Raw genomic sequence first — 15,575 nt, 5'->3', positions numbered from 1 at the left:
ATTATTGTTAACCAAATAGAATATTAGGATTAATGATTGGTACTTGGTAATAGTCCTTGTGGGTTCGACCTTTCTTTCATTATATTACTTGTTAAACGAACACGTATACTTGCGTGTAGAAAATCCTTAACAAGTTTTTGGCGCAGTTGTCGAGGACTGCTTTTACTAATATCAAGAAATTAATTCTTTTTCTAATTTGGTTGCTTTTCTTTTATACCGTTCTCATTGTGGTTTTCTTTTGAAATTTGTGATTTCAGGTATTCACATAGTTTATGCGATGACAGGGGTCTGAATCAAGGGTGCTTGTTGATCATGAAATTGAGAAAACCTGTAGAAGAAATCGGAAACAGAAAAGGTTAGAAAGAATGGCTCAGAACAGAGGTAACGGAGGGGTTGACAACATTGCCCCTGACAACGCTGAGAATATTAATGTTGGGATAGCAGCGGGTAATGTTGGAGGAGTAGGAGTTGCTGAACAAGTTGCACCAGTTCAACAACCAATTCAAAGAAGTTTGAGGGACTATGTGCTACCTACTGTAACGGGGGCACAGTCATGCATTAGACCTCCAGTGGTTGAGGCTAATAATTTTGAAATTAAGCATGTTATTTTGCAAATGGTACAATCATCAATTCAGTTTGGGGGATCACCAACGGAAAACCCAAACTTACGTTTAGCTAATTTCCTAGAGCTCTGCGCCACATTTAAGATGAATGGAGTGACAAATGATGCAGTGAGGTTGAGACTATTCCTGTTTTCATTGAATGACCGAGCAAAGAGTTGGCTTATTTCCCTGGAAGTCAATTCTATCACAACATGGGAGGAGCTCACTCATAAATTTTTGGCAAATTTTTTCCCACCATCGTTGTCTGCAAGGTATAGAGGTGAAATCAACAATTTTCACCAAAAAGATGGTGAGTCATTGTATGATGCGTGGGAGAGGTTTAAGGAGTTGCTGAGAAAATGTCCCCATCATGGAATTGAAAAATGGATGTTAGTCCATATTTTTTACAATGGTTTGTGTGGTATTACTCGCACAATCATAGATGCAGCGTCTGGAGGAGCGTTCATGAGTAAGAGTGCTAATGAAGCTTATGATCTGTTGGAAGAAATGACTATGAATAACTATCAATGGCCATCAGAAAGAGAAACCACTAAGAAGGTGGCTGGAGAGCATGAATTGGATGCCATCTCAATGTTGTCCGCTCAAGTGGCAACATTAACCAAACAGTTACAACAGAACAACATTCAAGCTCAAGCTCAAGTTATGCAGATGCAGGTTCTGTGTGAGTTATGTAGGGGACCTCATTTATTTGAAAAATGCACAATGAGGGATTTTAATAACATTCCTATGGAGCAAGTGCAAGCAATAGGGAACTTCCCAAGGCCATCCAACAACCCATATTCCATGAGTTACAATCCTGGGTGGTGGAATCACCCAAAATTTTCTTGGACAAGTGGTCAAGGTAGTCAGAAACAATTTCAGCAAAATCAACCACAGTATCCACAACCTCCTCCTGGGTTTTATCAGCAGCAACCAGTAAGACCTACACAACAACCGATGCAAGCAGAACAAGATGGTCAGGCTGATGTGTTAACTCAATTTATGACAGAAACGAGGGCATCTATTCGAAGCTTGGAAACTCAGATTGGATAGTTGGTTACGTTAATGGAAAACCGAGCCCAAGGGAACTTGCCAAGCACTACTGAAGTGAATTCGAAGGGAAATCTTAATGAACAGTGTCAAGCTATTACTTTGAGGAGTGGAACAATGTATGAGGGACCAAGTATGGAGAAGAAAGTTGAGCAGAAGCAGGATCAACAGGCACCTATCACAGAGAACAAGCAGAAAAGGGGTAAAGTTGAAGAAGAGGCTAATGAGAACCTTGTGAAAAAACAGCCAGAAATAAGCATAGATCACCATATAAAGATCCCATATCCTCAGAGGCTTCAAAAGAATAAGCTTGACAAGCAGTTTTCTAAATTTTTGGATATCTTTCGAAAGCTACACAACAACATTCCTTTTGCCGAAGCACTTGAACAGATGCCGAGTTATGTGAAGTTTATGAAAGAAATTTTGATGAAGAAGAGGAAACTAGAGGATTATGAGACAGTGGCACTTACTGAGGAGTGCAGTGCGATACTTCAAAAGAAGCTACCTCCCAAGCTTAAAGATTCGGGTAGTTTCAACATCCCATGCTCTATAGGGGTTCAATGGTGACAAAGGCTTTATGTGATTTAGGAGCTAGTGTAAATCTAATGCCTCTATCTATTTTTCGAAAGTTAAAATTGGGAGAAGCTCGACCTACTACCGTGTCTTTGCAAATGGCGGATCAATCACTGGCTCATCTGAGGGGGATCATAGAAGATGTGTTAGTAAAGGTCAATAAATTCATCTTCCCTGCCGATTTTATTATTCTTGATATGGAGGAAGATGAAAATATTCCAATTATTCTTGGAAGGCCATTTTTAGAAACTGGTAGGGCCTTAATTGATGTGCAAAAAGGCGAGTTGAAGTTGCGAGTACAAAAAGAAGAGGTAACATTTAATGTTTTTGCAGCAACGGAGGTTCCAACTTGTTGTAGAGTTGATGTGGTGGAAAGTAAGGGTTATAAGCTGAAATTTACTACGAAGAAATCTATGGTTGAAGGTGGAAAGCGAACAATTTGTCATAAAGTGAAAAAGATCTTCAGTGAGAAAGCTCGATTGTTTCATGAGCGGTGGAAAGTTCCAAAAATATGCAATATTAAGAAACGAGCGTCTTCTCATGATACTATGGCTCTTAAGGACATGAGGGGTGGTTTGGATCCGAGTTGAATTTAAGAAAGTGGTCAGCGTCTGGCTAAATGACGTTAACGACAGCGCCCTTGAGAGGCATCTCAAGTTTATGTTTTCGTTTTCGTTTTCGTTTTCGTTTTTATTTTATTATTTATTATTTATTTTTATTCTATTTTTAGTTGAACAATTCAATTTTATTTTAGTTTTTTTTAAATATTTTATGTAATTAGAACCGTGAAAAACGTGAAAAAATTAGCAACAAAATAGCACAAAAGTTAAATTAGAAGCCGCAGCTCTAGGGAAGTCAGAGAGCAAGTGTTGAGAAAAGTTAGAATTAGAGCCGCAGCTCTATACACCAGCGCTGCGACGCCAATTGGGCCCAGAAATGCAATTTAAGGGTTTCCATCATAATTTTTTTAGCACGACTCCCACTCCACCTCCTCCTCCATTTTCATGTTATACAATGGGGTCTCAAGTAAGTCTCTTCTTTTTATTTGAGTTTAACATTGGGGACAATGTTAGTCTTAAGTTTGGGGGAAGGGATTTATTTTTAGCTTTGCTGTTATTTGTTGTTTTTCAAGTTTAATATTAGTTGTTATTGTGTTTGAGTTTAGTTTTCACGGGGTTGTTAGAGTGTAAACCAAGTTGATAAATTGTTGCCGATGAGATTGAATGATTGCTATGTTGTATAATCCAAAGGAAGAGTTGTGCATATAAAAATATATGTGCTTGATTGAAATACTTTGTCACTTCACTGTGGTTAATTGGATACTTGTTTGAACTATTGCTCATAGTTGTAAATGTGGGAGTTGAACTTTGTATATGCATGTTGAATTTGGACTGTAGATTATACAAGTTGAAATTTTTCTAGAACTTGCTTGCTTGCCATTTGAGATGAAGTCCTAAACAATACACACTTAAGAAGAGGATATAGGCCATCTTTGGAACGTTTAAGCCTTTCAAGCTAACCCTTATATATTTTTATCACTAGTTACCCTATTTGAGCCTTACAATTGACCTTTTTCATTGTTTAACACATGTTTTGAGCCTATACTTGTATCCGTATATTCATTATTCCCTTTGTCCTATACCATGAGCATAAAACATACCTTTTGAGTGGAAGGGGGAGTGAATGTTTAAGGGACATATGTAGAAATATGTGGTTACTCAATGCCTTTAAAAAAAAAGATTGAAGAAGAAAGAAACAAAAGGAGAAAAGAAATTATAAATTCAGAATATACTACATTCCTTAAGTTATTTACTGAAAAATCTAAGTTTGGGGGAATGTAGTTTGAAAAAAAAAAGTGTGATGAATAAATAGTCAACTTTTCTCAATCTTGAAAAAAAAAACAAAAAAACAAAAGAGTAACAATGGGATGTGAAGTTGAGTTAAAGGGATAGGTTGTTTGGTTTGAATGCTTATGGTATACTTGAGCTTAAAATGTCTTCTCATCCACCTTTACCTAAGCCATCTATTACAAGCTTTGTAAAGTCCTATTGATTTTTAAGGGTGTATTTGTTTACATTAGTGGAGAATAGTAAGTATAGCAAGCATATGGAATAACTGTGTTGAGTGGATTGATGGTGAGAATTTGGCATGCATAGATTGGTTCAATTGTTTACATTTATTGGTTATGAGTGAATGTGCATGAGTATCGATGAATTGCAGTGAATAGGTGAAGTATTTTGATTGAAGTTTTGGATTAACTTTTGAAGTGGCACACTACTTTTCTTTAGAATTATATGCATATGGTATTCATGATTTTTGAGGCTATTTTAATGGTTGTCAATTTGGTTTGTTTAGGTTTTATCGAGTCTTAGTTGTGTTCTTTACTCGAGGGTGAGTAAAGGATAAATTTGGGGGAATTTGTTAGAACTAGTTTTGGTATGTTTTTATGGCGTGTTTTAAGATGAAATTTTAGTCTTTTATTTGGTTTTGTGCGATATTATGCCGGTGTTTATTGTGTTTTCAGGATTAAGTGTGGTTAATAAGGAAATAGCTTGAAATTGGAGGAAAAATGCTTAATTCTTGAAGAAATGATGTTAAACGGGCTAAGGAATGGAAACTAGGCGAAACTGGGGGTTGAATTGCTGTTTTGGTGAAAAATTGGAATTAGAGCCATAGCTCTATGGTGTGGAGCCGCAGCCCTAAGAGTTTTAGAGAAGAAGAAAAGAATCTGCCAGAATTAGAGCTGCAGCTCTATCAGACAGAGCTGAGGCTCTATTAAAATCAGAATTAGAGTTGTGACTCTATCAGACAGCGTTGTAGCGCTACAAAATCCAGAGACAAAATCTGGATCGTAAAATGCACTAGAGTTGCGGCACCAGTCCGTACGGAACCCAAATTTAGGGCATTTTTCAAGTGCAATTTTGTCCTTTCGCACAAAATTAATTAGGGATTATAAAATCTTTCTTAGTGACGTGTTTAAGGGTAATTGGAACGATAGAAGACGGCTGGAGACACATTGTGGAGGATTGCAAGTGGAATCAAAGAATTCATCACAGTTTTCTTCTTTTCTACTTTGAATTTCTGTATTTTGGATGCTTTTTTAATTCTTCTATGGTTATTATGAATTTTGTCATGAACTAAACTCTTTTTCTAGGGTGTTAATGGATTCTCCTGAAATTTTATATTGAATTAATGCAAGTTTTATGATTTTTATTCTATCTTGTGATCTATTTGAATTTATGCTTAATGCTTGTGAATGACTGGCCATCTATTACATGATTTATATGATTTTGATTTGAAATCTGAGAAGTGAGAATTGATTATTCTGTAATTGAATAGACATAGATTTCATTATAGGACGAGAGTACCTATTTGGTCTGTGTAGCTTTAGGGTTGTCTTGCTTAATGCTTATCTTATGTTCATTTATCACAGAGATGTAGAAAATTTACATAAGGTTGAGACTTGTATATCCTAGTAAGAATATAAGTTATTTTTGTTGACCTGTTATCACGAGAGAGAATCGAATAGTATAATTTGTGTTACTAAATATAAAGTGGATGGTAGATGGAGTTAATTTCCCTAGTTCATTTTATTATTGAATTCTATTTCTTTTGCTATTCTTTTATTCCTGCAATTACGTTCTTATTTCAATAGTTTTACTTAATTCTTATAATCAAATTATTGTTAACCAAATAGAATATTAGTGTTGACCGCGTGTTTGGCCAACGACGTGAGAACGTAAAAAACGATAAAGCCTTCAAGAGAAAATAAATGACACAGACGATTTTTAAAAGAAAGTAAATAACACACACAATTTTTATAGTGGTTCAGCCCCAATATGTTGGTAATAGCCTGTGTAACACCCTCACTTATTTTCAGTTAAAATCATATCTGAGGTGTTACGTTTTAAAACTATATCATAATTTCTTACTGCGGAAGTCTGGACATTTTTTTTTTTTTAAACTTGAAAACTTATTTCACATTATTTATATTAAACATAAAGTGTGTCTCAAACATATTATACATAAGTATTAAATAACCCAATTTGTTTTCAAAATAGAACTTCACACTTTATTACAAATATCACATTGATAAACTGAAATAACCCACAAAGGTCGATATGTTCATATGTACAAATCAGGGTCAGGACCATGCTTCAGTTCTCCTCATGGCATTCACACATTTCTTTCTCTACCTGCAACACAAGACAACTGTGAGCCTAAAGCTTAGTAAGCAAAGTAATGCATGCAATGCTAATGATTACCCAATATCAATGGACATACACAACTTCTTTTTAAATTTTGGGCCCCTTAATATTGTGCACACTGTTTGAATTGGTCAATGCCTGCAGGGCTTGTTACACATATAATATAAAATTCAATGGGTTCTCCTCCGGCTAGCCATCACCACAGTAGGGCACATTAAAAACCTTATTCCATCGTTGCCCCGTCGGGCTCAAGAGTTAAGGCGGCCACACACTGTGGTGTCAATACATATAACAATAACTCATATGGAGGAGAAATAAAAACGGAAATATGGCAAACAATATAATTGGTTCACTAAAACCTAGCCCAAATTATTGGGCAGCCACTATAAGCCTACTATAGGCCTCCGTTTACACTTATTAACACTTTCATTTGCCTTTTCAAAACAGTGGCACTGAACTTAAACTTCTTATTACAAATTTCTTTTATATTGCACAAAACTTGCAAATGCACCATATGATTAATCATCATAATATCATGCATGGTCTTATATCATATAATAATTTACCATATCACTATTATGTCATGCATACAAATTTATGATGAAGTGTCAATGTATGTTAATACCACTTACTCACAAAATATTCATATAATGCATACTTTCACATAACATGTAATTCTTGTGTTGCAGTTGAGTACTTTACATACCTTTTGTCCAAAATATATTTCACCGTGTAACAAGTGATGTCTTAGGTGTTGATATGCTTATCCTGACAATGGCATGGATTTCTCATCACAATGAAGGCAGTAAGACATTGAACTATCATTTAAAAATACCCATAAAACATCATATTAACTTTCATATCCAAATCATGCCTAAAATGCCTTAAACCACCTAGATCGAGTGTTAGATTTATCTTAAACACTTAGAGAAATTTTGACAGAGTTTCCCCTTAATTTTAGCTATCCTCAAATATCAAAATCATCCAATAATCAACATCAAATAATCTGCCATAACCATATATCCCAAATACCAACATAATTCATCATAAAGTTATCATATACCGATTTTGATAAAATTATAATTTCCTAGATCATCACCCAAATTAAATGAGTCTCTACATCTATTCAAACATTTATAAACATATCTATCCTCTTATAAACTCAATAAAATAACCAAAAATCAGCTTGTACTCCAAGAACCCCAAAAACCTCATAAAACACAAAATTTCACTTACCGAGCAACTTTTCGGCGAAAATAATCTCTTCAAGCTTTTCTAAACCTCAAACCACTTGGAAACCACCAAGAAATATCTTAAAAAGGATAAAACACCATATATAAGCTCTCAGCAAAATTCAAAAACATGGTTTAACTTCCAAGTACAAGAACTTACCATAAAAAGGCTAGAACTAAGCTTAATCTACTTCTTTGGCTTTGATTTCACTTGGATCTCCTTAGAATTTCTTCAAACCAGCCAAGAAATGGTTTTTGGTTTTCTTTTCTCTCTGTTTTTCAGAGTAATGGTCGTGCAAAGTGATAAGGTTGATGAAAATTCTTTATTTTCAATGATTTAGCCTTATTGTATCAAAATTTGACACCTTTCATCTCATCATTTCACCTTTTGACTTATGAAAACCTTATCACTTCAATAATTTCGACTTAATCATCTGCTAGCCCTATTATCCTTATGTGTAAAACACTCACACCAAACCTTAGGTCCATATGACTTCATACCCAATAGTTATGCTTACCCGATCGAGCGTAGCGTACTTATGCTAAGCTCGTTTTGACTTTGCATCAATACCACTGATTATGTATACCTCCCATCAAGAATTGATCTAATGGTTCTAAAACCATTTTTACATCATCAATGAGACCTTAATCATACCTCGATTACATTTGGTAAATCCATAAATACTCAATTTTACACCGAAATACTAGTAATCGACATTGTACTATTTTTCACTACTTAACCTATTTTGCCTTCTATATCTCACTTTCATCACTTAATTCCATGCCTTGTCCATATTTTTCATACTTTATTATATCTTGAGCACATCAAACACCCATAGAAGATAACTCAAATGCCACAAGGTTAATAATATTGAGCATACATATAGACATCACATACACAACTTTTATACTTATACATGAAAACACTTATAAGAATATGCATATGCTCAAATTATACATGTTGTATGATATGTAATGTAATACAATGCAATCATGTGATTATTGGCTATATTATATCAAAATAATGTGGGTGCTCCAGCCTAATCCACTTAGAGCTGTCATTATAGATTTGCACTCAAGATCATATGAACCTGAGTCAACTGAGTTTCTTCAGTGCAGATTACAAAAATACAAGACTTCTCTCAAATGCTAATACTTTCTCTCTCTAGAAAATTCAGATCAAAAGCTCCCTCCAAAGTCCTCTTTATGATGCCGTAAGCCTTGTATTTATAGGCTTAGGATCGTACATATGATATCCCCCATAATCGGGATATTTTATTATTCTCATTATATTTAAATTACAACAATATTCAAAATGTAACAGTACACTATATTCGTGGGATAAATGAGAGAATCCCGCGCAAGCCAAGACTGATTCTTGTTGAAGCCGTTTCTGGGAATCTTGACGTAGTCCTCCTCTATCTGGTCGACCCATATCTCATTCAAGCTGGTCGAACACACCTTCACTGGGCAGTCACGCACTTGATTGGGCAGACACGCACTTGACTGGGCAGACACGCACTTGACTGGGCAGACACGCGCTTGGCTGGGCAGACATGCACTTGGCTGGGCAGACATGCACTTGACTGGTCGGACATGGTCATGACCGATCGGCCAAGTTCATGCCTGGTCGGACAAAGTCATGCCTGGGCAGGCAAGGTCATGCCTGGGCAGACAAGGTCATTCTTGGGCAGACAAGGTCATGCCTGGGCAGACAAGGTCATTCCTAAGCAGACAAGGTCATGCCTGGGCAGACAATCATATGACTGGTCGGACAAGGTCATGCCTGGTCGGACAAAGTCATGCCTGGGCAGGCAAGGTCAAGCCTGGGCAGACAAGGTCACTCCTAGGCAGACAAGGTCACTCCTGGGCAGACAAGGTCATTCCTGGGCGGACAAGGTCATGCCTGGTCGGACAAGGTCATGCCTGGGTAGGCAAGGTCATGCCTGGGCAGATAAGGTCACTCCTGGGCAGACAAGGTCACTCCTAGGTAGACAAGGTCATGCCTGGTCGGTCATGAAACTTCTCAAGCCAGTCAAAATTTTATCACAACTCTGAGGAGCCAATATATTTATTGACTATTAATGTGTCTTTTACTGACTATGCACTGCCACTTGTCACCTCTATTGCCACGTCATCGATCTCCAATTTTTGGGGATAACAATTAGGATTAATGATTGGTACTTGGTAACAGTCCTTGTGGGTTCGACCTTTCTTTCATTATATTACTTGTTAAACGAGCACGTATACTTACGTGTAGAAAATCTGTAACAACATGCAGGTTGATTTCTCCAATTGAGTGCTTCTGCTCACCACTGAACCTGATTAGGATTGTATATTTTAGGATGATTGTTGACTCATCAACTTTCATGTCCCTGAGAGCATTGAGAAATTAAATGTTAGTAGAACTTCCATTATCAATCAATACACATTTAATGAAACAATTTGCAATATATAATGAAATGACTAAAGCCTCATGATGAGGGTGAAGCAAATATGTGGCTTCGTCATTGACAAAGCTGATGGTTTGTCCAGCGACTGTCTCTGGATTTTTAGGCTTTCCTTGGTTGTTGACGGGTTCACGTGCATGACGTTTAGCTGCTGAATACGTAATACCACTAACTTCCGATCCTCCTGAAATCACATTTATGGTCCTTGCATTTTGAGGGGGTTCAGGTGGATTTTCTTGTCTTTTGTCCCCTTCTGCTATGGTTGCTTTGGCTTTATTAGAAAGGAAATCGCGTAGTTGTCCTCGACGAGGAGTCCTGCAACTTCAAACTTGAGTGCTATACATTCAGTTGTGGTGTGTCCATGATCGCTATGAATTTCACACCATTTGGTCATATCTTTCAGAGCTTCTGGCTTTTGAATCTTTCCAAGCCACTTGACTTTATTTCCCATGCCTTTCATTATAGCAATCACTTCAACAGGGTCTATAGCCAGAGTATACTTTGGAATTGGTGCTTTGTCTTGGTAGCTTCTAAACCTTTGGGATGATTGTCCTCTCTTTTGATAATCACGAGATCGTTGTGGTGGAGCTCTTCCACCACCTTGAAATGGTCTGGATCTGTTGGTTGGATAAGGTTCAACATGATAAGATGACTTGCGCTCTACTCGTTTCGAACCCCGACTCTCACGAGAATTTGAGTAGTTGGAGATCGATTGTCTATTAGACTCGTCTTCCTCCCATTTTTATTTGAGCCCATGCTTTGGCATGAACATCCTCCATTGTCCTGCAAGGATATTTAGTTAGCTCTTTATAAAGGTCAGATTCTACTAGAAGGCCTTTTCGAAAGGCTGTGATGGCTGTGTCCACGTTGCAGGCCATAATTGACACCTTTTCAGCATTGAACCTTGCTACATAATCTCTTAAAGATTCATCCCTTCTCTGCCTAATTCTGTAGAGGTCATCTGATAACTTCTCCAGTTTCTTGCTACTAGCAAACTGCTCTACAAAAACATCAGTCAATTGAGCAAAAGAAGCAATAGAATTATTAAGCAAGTTTGTATACCATTGAAGGGCTGGGCCAACCAGACTGGACCCAAACCCCTTACACATACACGCCTTGCACAACTCGCGAGGTATAGCAGCAATAAACATCCTCTGCCTGTAGCTAGCTATGTGGTCATTGGGATCAGTCGTTCCATCATACATTTTCATCAGTGGGAACACAAACTTCTTTGGCATTTCCACTAAGGAAATTGCATCTACAAAGGGTGAATCTGCAAAGCTGCTAGGTAGGATCTTTTTAAGGGGAGTTGGCACCCCTGGAATTCGTTGGATCATGGCCTCCATGCTTTCTAGTTTTCGTGCAATTATTTGTTCAATCAACTCTTCTTGAGTAGGTGCATCATTCTTTCCTGCATTCACAATAGAGGGTGTTAAATCAATAGTCATATTATTTGGTCCAGTAAGGGATTGTTGGTTTTGAGAGCTTTCACGAGCAGTCATGTTGGTCAGGTTGACTGCTAGTGGAATAACTATTGGAGGAATGGCTGATGAGTTGACTGCTAGAGGAATGGCCGATGAGTTGTGTAATGCCCCGAATTCTTCAATGTGTTTAACGGCGTGAACAGTAGGCCTGGAGGGCCATACTTGCTTAATTATGTTATTAATTGATAAAATGCATGTATATGTTGATTATATTATGATATGATGTGAAATGCATGCATGTGAGTCCATATTTCTATTACAGGGGTGTGATGGTAATTTGGCCCGTTGATGGTAAATTGATTATTTGTACGCATGTTGGTGATATATCTTGAGACCACATTATGATGTGGGTTTGTTCGAGCCATTTGGCATGAGACGATCAAGGAATGTTAATTAACGGTTTGGTCATAACAGGCTTAAGCTCAGGGCTCGGGGTGAGTCTCGGGGTGTTTTAATGATTAGAGCGTTACCGGGCATTAAAGGGTAACGGGATGTGGATTATTGGTGTTTAGGTATATTGAGATTAGCGGGAATTGGGAAGCGTTAATTATCATTAACGGTGTAGGTGGAAAATGCCAAAATTACCCTTGAGGTGGTTTTAGAAGCTTTAAAAGACCTAGGGGTATTTTAGTCTTTTGGCTTGGATATATATGATGTTGGAGGCTGTAGAATAAACAGAACCAAAAACAGAGTTTCCCTCTTCTCCTTCCCGTACCTTCTCCTTCCTTCATATTTCCTTGTAAGTTTTTGTGATCTTGTTGAGGATTTAAGCTTGGGAGCTAGGCCTTGATACTTTGGGAGAGTGTTCCACTGTGGAAGAGCACCATAACCTGAACTTGAGGTAAGCTTTTAGCCATTAGTTTCCATGTATGCTCTGTTTTCGTTTTAAGATTTCAGCTCTAGATTTTGGTGTGGAAAGTTGGAATCAAGGGGAGTTTTTGTGATGTTTAGGTTGGGTTATGATGGGGGAGAGTTATGGGTGAGGTTTGGTGGTTTAAATGGGTGTTTGAAAGAGGTTTGGGTGGTGTTTAAAATGGGTTTGAAGGGTTGGTTCTAAGAGAAAACGCAAGGGAAGAAAAACAGGGATTTTGACTGAACTGGAGCTTGCGCCGCGGCATGGCCAGGGTGAGCCGCGGCCCTTGGGGGCTGCTGGGTTTGGGCGCCTCTGTTTGAGGGGCGGGCCGCGGCATGGCCAAGGAGGGCCGCGACCCTTAAGGAATTTTTGGCCAAAGTGGAGTTTTTAGCATGGGGATTCAAGCCTAAGGCCTCGGGGTTGAACCTACTACCCGGTTGAGTAGTGTTTGATGTCCCGGAGGTTAGGTTTTGGTTTGGGAACCTTTTATTGTTCATTTTATTGATGGAATCCCATAATTGGTTATGACCAGGTAACCGCTAAAGGACCAAAAAGTTGATCGTTCACAGAGTTGTTCTTGTATTCGTTCTTGCTCGAACCAGAGGTAAGAAAACTACACCCCAAGTAAGACATGCATGGATACTCGTGAGGCATGTTGGTTGTGTAATATGGACATGGTTTGAATATAGAGTGTTTGGCAAAGGTGCTAGTATCAACTGTGAAGCCGTGATTTATTAGTCAGGCTCGGCAGTGGTACTGGGCACTGGTCACGTTGCACTGACTTGTTAGTCAGAATTGGCAAAGGTGTTAGTATCAGCTGTGAAGCTGTGACTTACTAGTCAAGTTCGGCAGTGATACTGGACACTGGTCACATAGCATTGATTTATTAGTCAAAACGGCCATAGCGTGGATAACGCAAGCCAACAGAGGTTAGATCTAATTGACTATTAGCATTGAATGGCTCAAAGAGCATTAATGCCAGACCGACCCCGATGGTCGATGAATGAAATAAGCGCTTGGAGGCTAGTGGCTTACTTAGCAGCCACTCTCCCCCGCTAAGAACATGTGATGTTCACTCGTTTGTTTGAAAGCTTTATGTTCAGTGTGATTATAATGATAATCATTTGATAATGTTTATGAAAAGTATTATGTTTTCTTGCTGGGCTTTGGCTCATGGGTGCTATGTGGTGCAGGTAAAGGGAAAGAAAAGCTCACCTAGCCTAGAGTGGGGAGCTAATGTGGTGATGTGTACATATGCGGCCGCTTGACCACCACGGCCAAGGAGTTCTCAGAGGAACTAGGGGGTTTACCCTATTTTTGCCGCTTAGGTCGGCGGTATTGTAAATTTAAAACAGTAGTGACCTTTTTGTACTGAGAACTACTTGTAAATGTTTTGATTAGCTCTGCAGAGCAGTTTGTAATAAAAATCTCCATTTCCTTTTTATTGGTTTTATGCCTTAACCTATTAATTACACTTAGAGCACGTTTTGACCAAAGGACTCAGGTAGTGAGTCAAATTTCCGGTCCACCATTCACCGTAACTGTCCTGGGGTAGCCAGGCCGTTACAAGTTGACTGCTAAAGGAATGGCCGATGAAGTCGACTGTAAACCCACATTTTGATTGACCATGTTGGATGTGGTTGTTTGTTGTCCGACCGCGACTGTAGTTGCTCCCAATGATGATGGCTGTCCGATCACTTGGCTTGAACCTCCTATTGGGGTTGTGTCAAGTGATTGCATTGGAACAACTGGAACTTGGAATCTTCCTCGACTAGCATCTGGTGTTGTTATTGAAGCAGTCAATGACTCAAGTTGGGCCTTCAGCACAACATTCTCCTCCATGAATGATGCATTTTCTCGTTCCATTGCTTGAGTGCGCTCTATGTTCTCTTTCATTTGAGCTGTAAGAGCGGCGAGTTGGTCACAGACGTTGGGCTGCTCCACATTGATCTCTCCTTCCTCCATCTACTCTGCCATTGTCCTAGCGGTGGTTGGATGAACGGTAAGAGTCGGAACACTTTGCTCAGTTGCAACTTGTCAAGGCCCCACGGTGGGCGCCAAATTGTAGATGTTCAAATCCACAATCAATTGAAGATGATCGTAGGCGGGCACTGACAACCTGTAGAACAAAGAAGAGAGTAACTGGGAAACCTTGGGACACTGGGATGGTGCCGGCTGAAGGGACTCTGACGGTCAAGTCAGTAAGATTGTTAACAATGCAATAATGAAAAGGAAAATGAATGATTGAGCTAACTTACCACCCATCTTGACTACGTAAATAAGTATGTAATTTCAGAGAGAGTGAACTGTATGTGAGAAGAGTTGTGATGGCTCAGATTGATTTCCCCCTCTCAGTGACTGAGAGTGGCTCTTATAGGCAGTTGTGGAAGAACTTTACTCATGACCCCTCCTCCTTTGGAAGTGCTCTTCTCCCAATTTATGAGGGAGATCGTTATCCACGTGGTCAGTTTGACTAACCATTTCTCAGTCCGTTTGGATGAGTGACGAGACTTAGTCTTGGGTGTGGGTCGGATCATTGAGTTCAATGTCGGGTCATGGGTAATGCTAACGTATGACTTGACCATATTGTTTTGGGCCTATTGGGCTTGGTCTTGTGATTGTACCATTTAGGAGTCATATAGCCCAATCCGGTCTTATTTGAGCATTCTTTGTCGATAACGCATGTGTGCTGACATATGACATTGGGCCTGAGCCCAATTTTGGCCCCTACATTAATATAATTGATAAATATTTATTTTAGTTAGTTTTAAAAGAATATTCTGTTAAATATTTAGAATATTTCATTAAAGTTAACTAAACAAACCGTTAAAACCAATAATTTATGTTATCTACACACTTTTTATATAGAAGAGATATTTATATAAATATTTAAAAAAAATTAATTTAAAATTATATTTATTTATTATTAATCAATTTTATAAATTATTTACAAAATATTATTGAAATAATTGAATCCTCTTACCCATTTCATTGATAATCTTTCCAATATTTACAAAGATACAAGCCTCTCTTTAGGTGTGATTCTAGGCAACAAATATGCCAAAAATATCATGAGGATCAATTTACAAAGATATTCACTCATATTATACACGGCTATATAAA

General features: G+C 38.3%; 1 protein-coding gene and 1 non-coding gene across 2 annotated transcripts; one reads left to right on the top strand and one right to left on the bottom strand.

The window, feature by feature from the left end:
• The first annotated feature begins 365 nt into the window (after positions 1–365).
• LOC133784887 (uncharacterized) lies at positions 366–1,655 on the top strand. Its single transcript, XM_062224155.1, has one exon. The coding sequence runs from the start codon at positions 366–368 to the stop codon at positions 1,653–1,655; it is 1,290 nt and encodes a 429-aa protein (XP_062080139.1).
• Positions 873–979, bottom strand: LOC133787376 (small nucleolar RNA R71). The gene has a single exon (XR_009872402.1). It is a non-coding gene; the product is annotated as a small nucleolar RNA R71 (small nucleolar RNA).
• Positions 1,656–15,575: the final 13,920 nt, after the last annotated feature.

This window comes from Humulus lupulus, chromosome 6, assembly GCF_963169125.1.
Source record: "Humulus lupulus chromosome 6, drHumLupu1.1, whole genome shotgun sequence".
Classification (NCBI taxonomy): domain Eukaryota; kingdom Viridiplantae; phylum Streptophyta; class Magnoliopsida; order Rosales; family Cannabaceae; genus Humulus; species Humulus lupulus.
Note: the sequence above shows the minus strand (reverse complement) of the source record. Positions and strands in the feature narration are given on the sequence as shown.

Excerpts from the sequence above, each read along its gene's own strand:
- LOC133784887 (XM_062224155.1), top strand. The coding sequence starts at position 366 with ATGGCTCAGAACAGAGGTAACGGAGGGGTTGACAACATTGCCCCTGAC.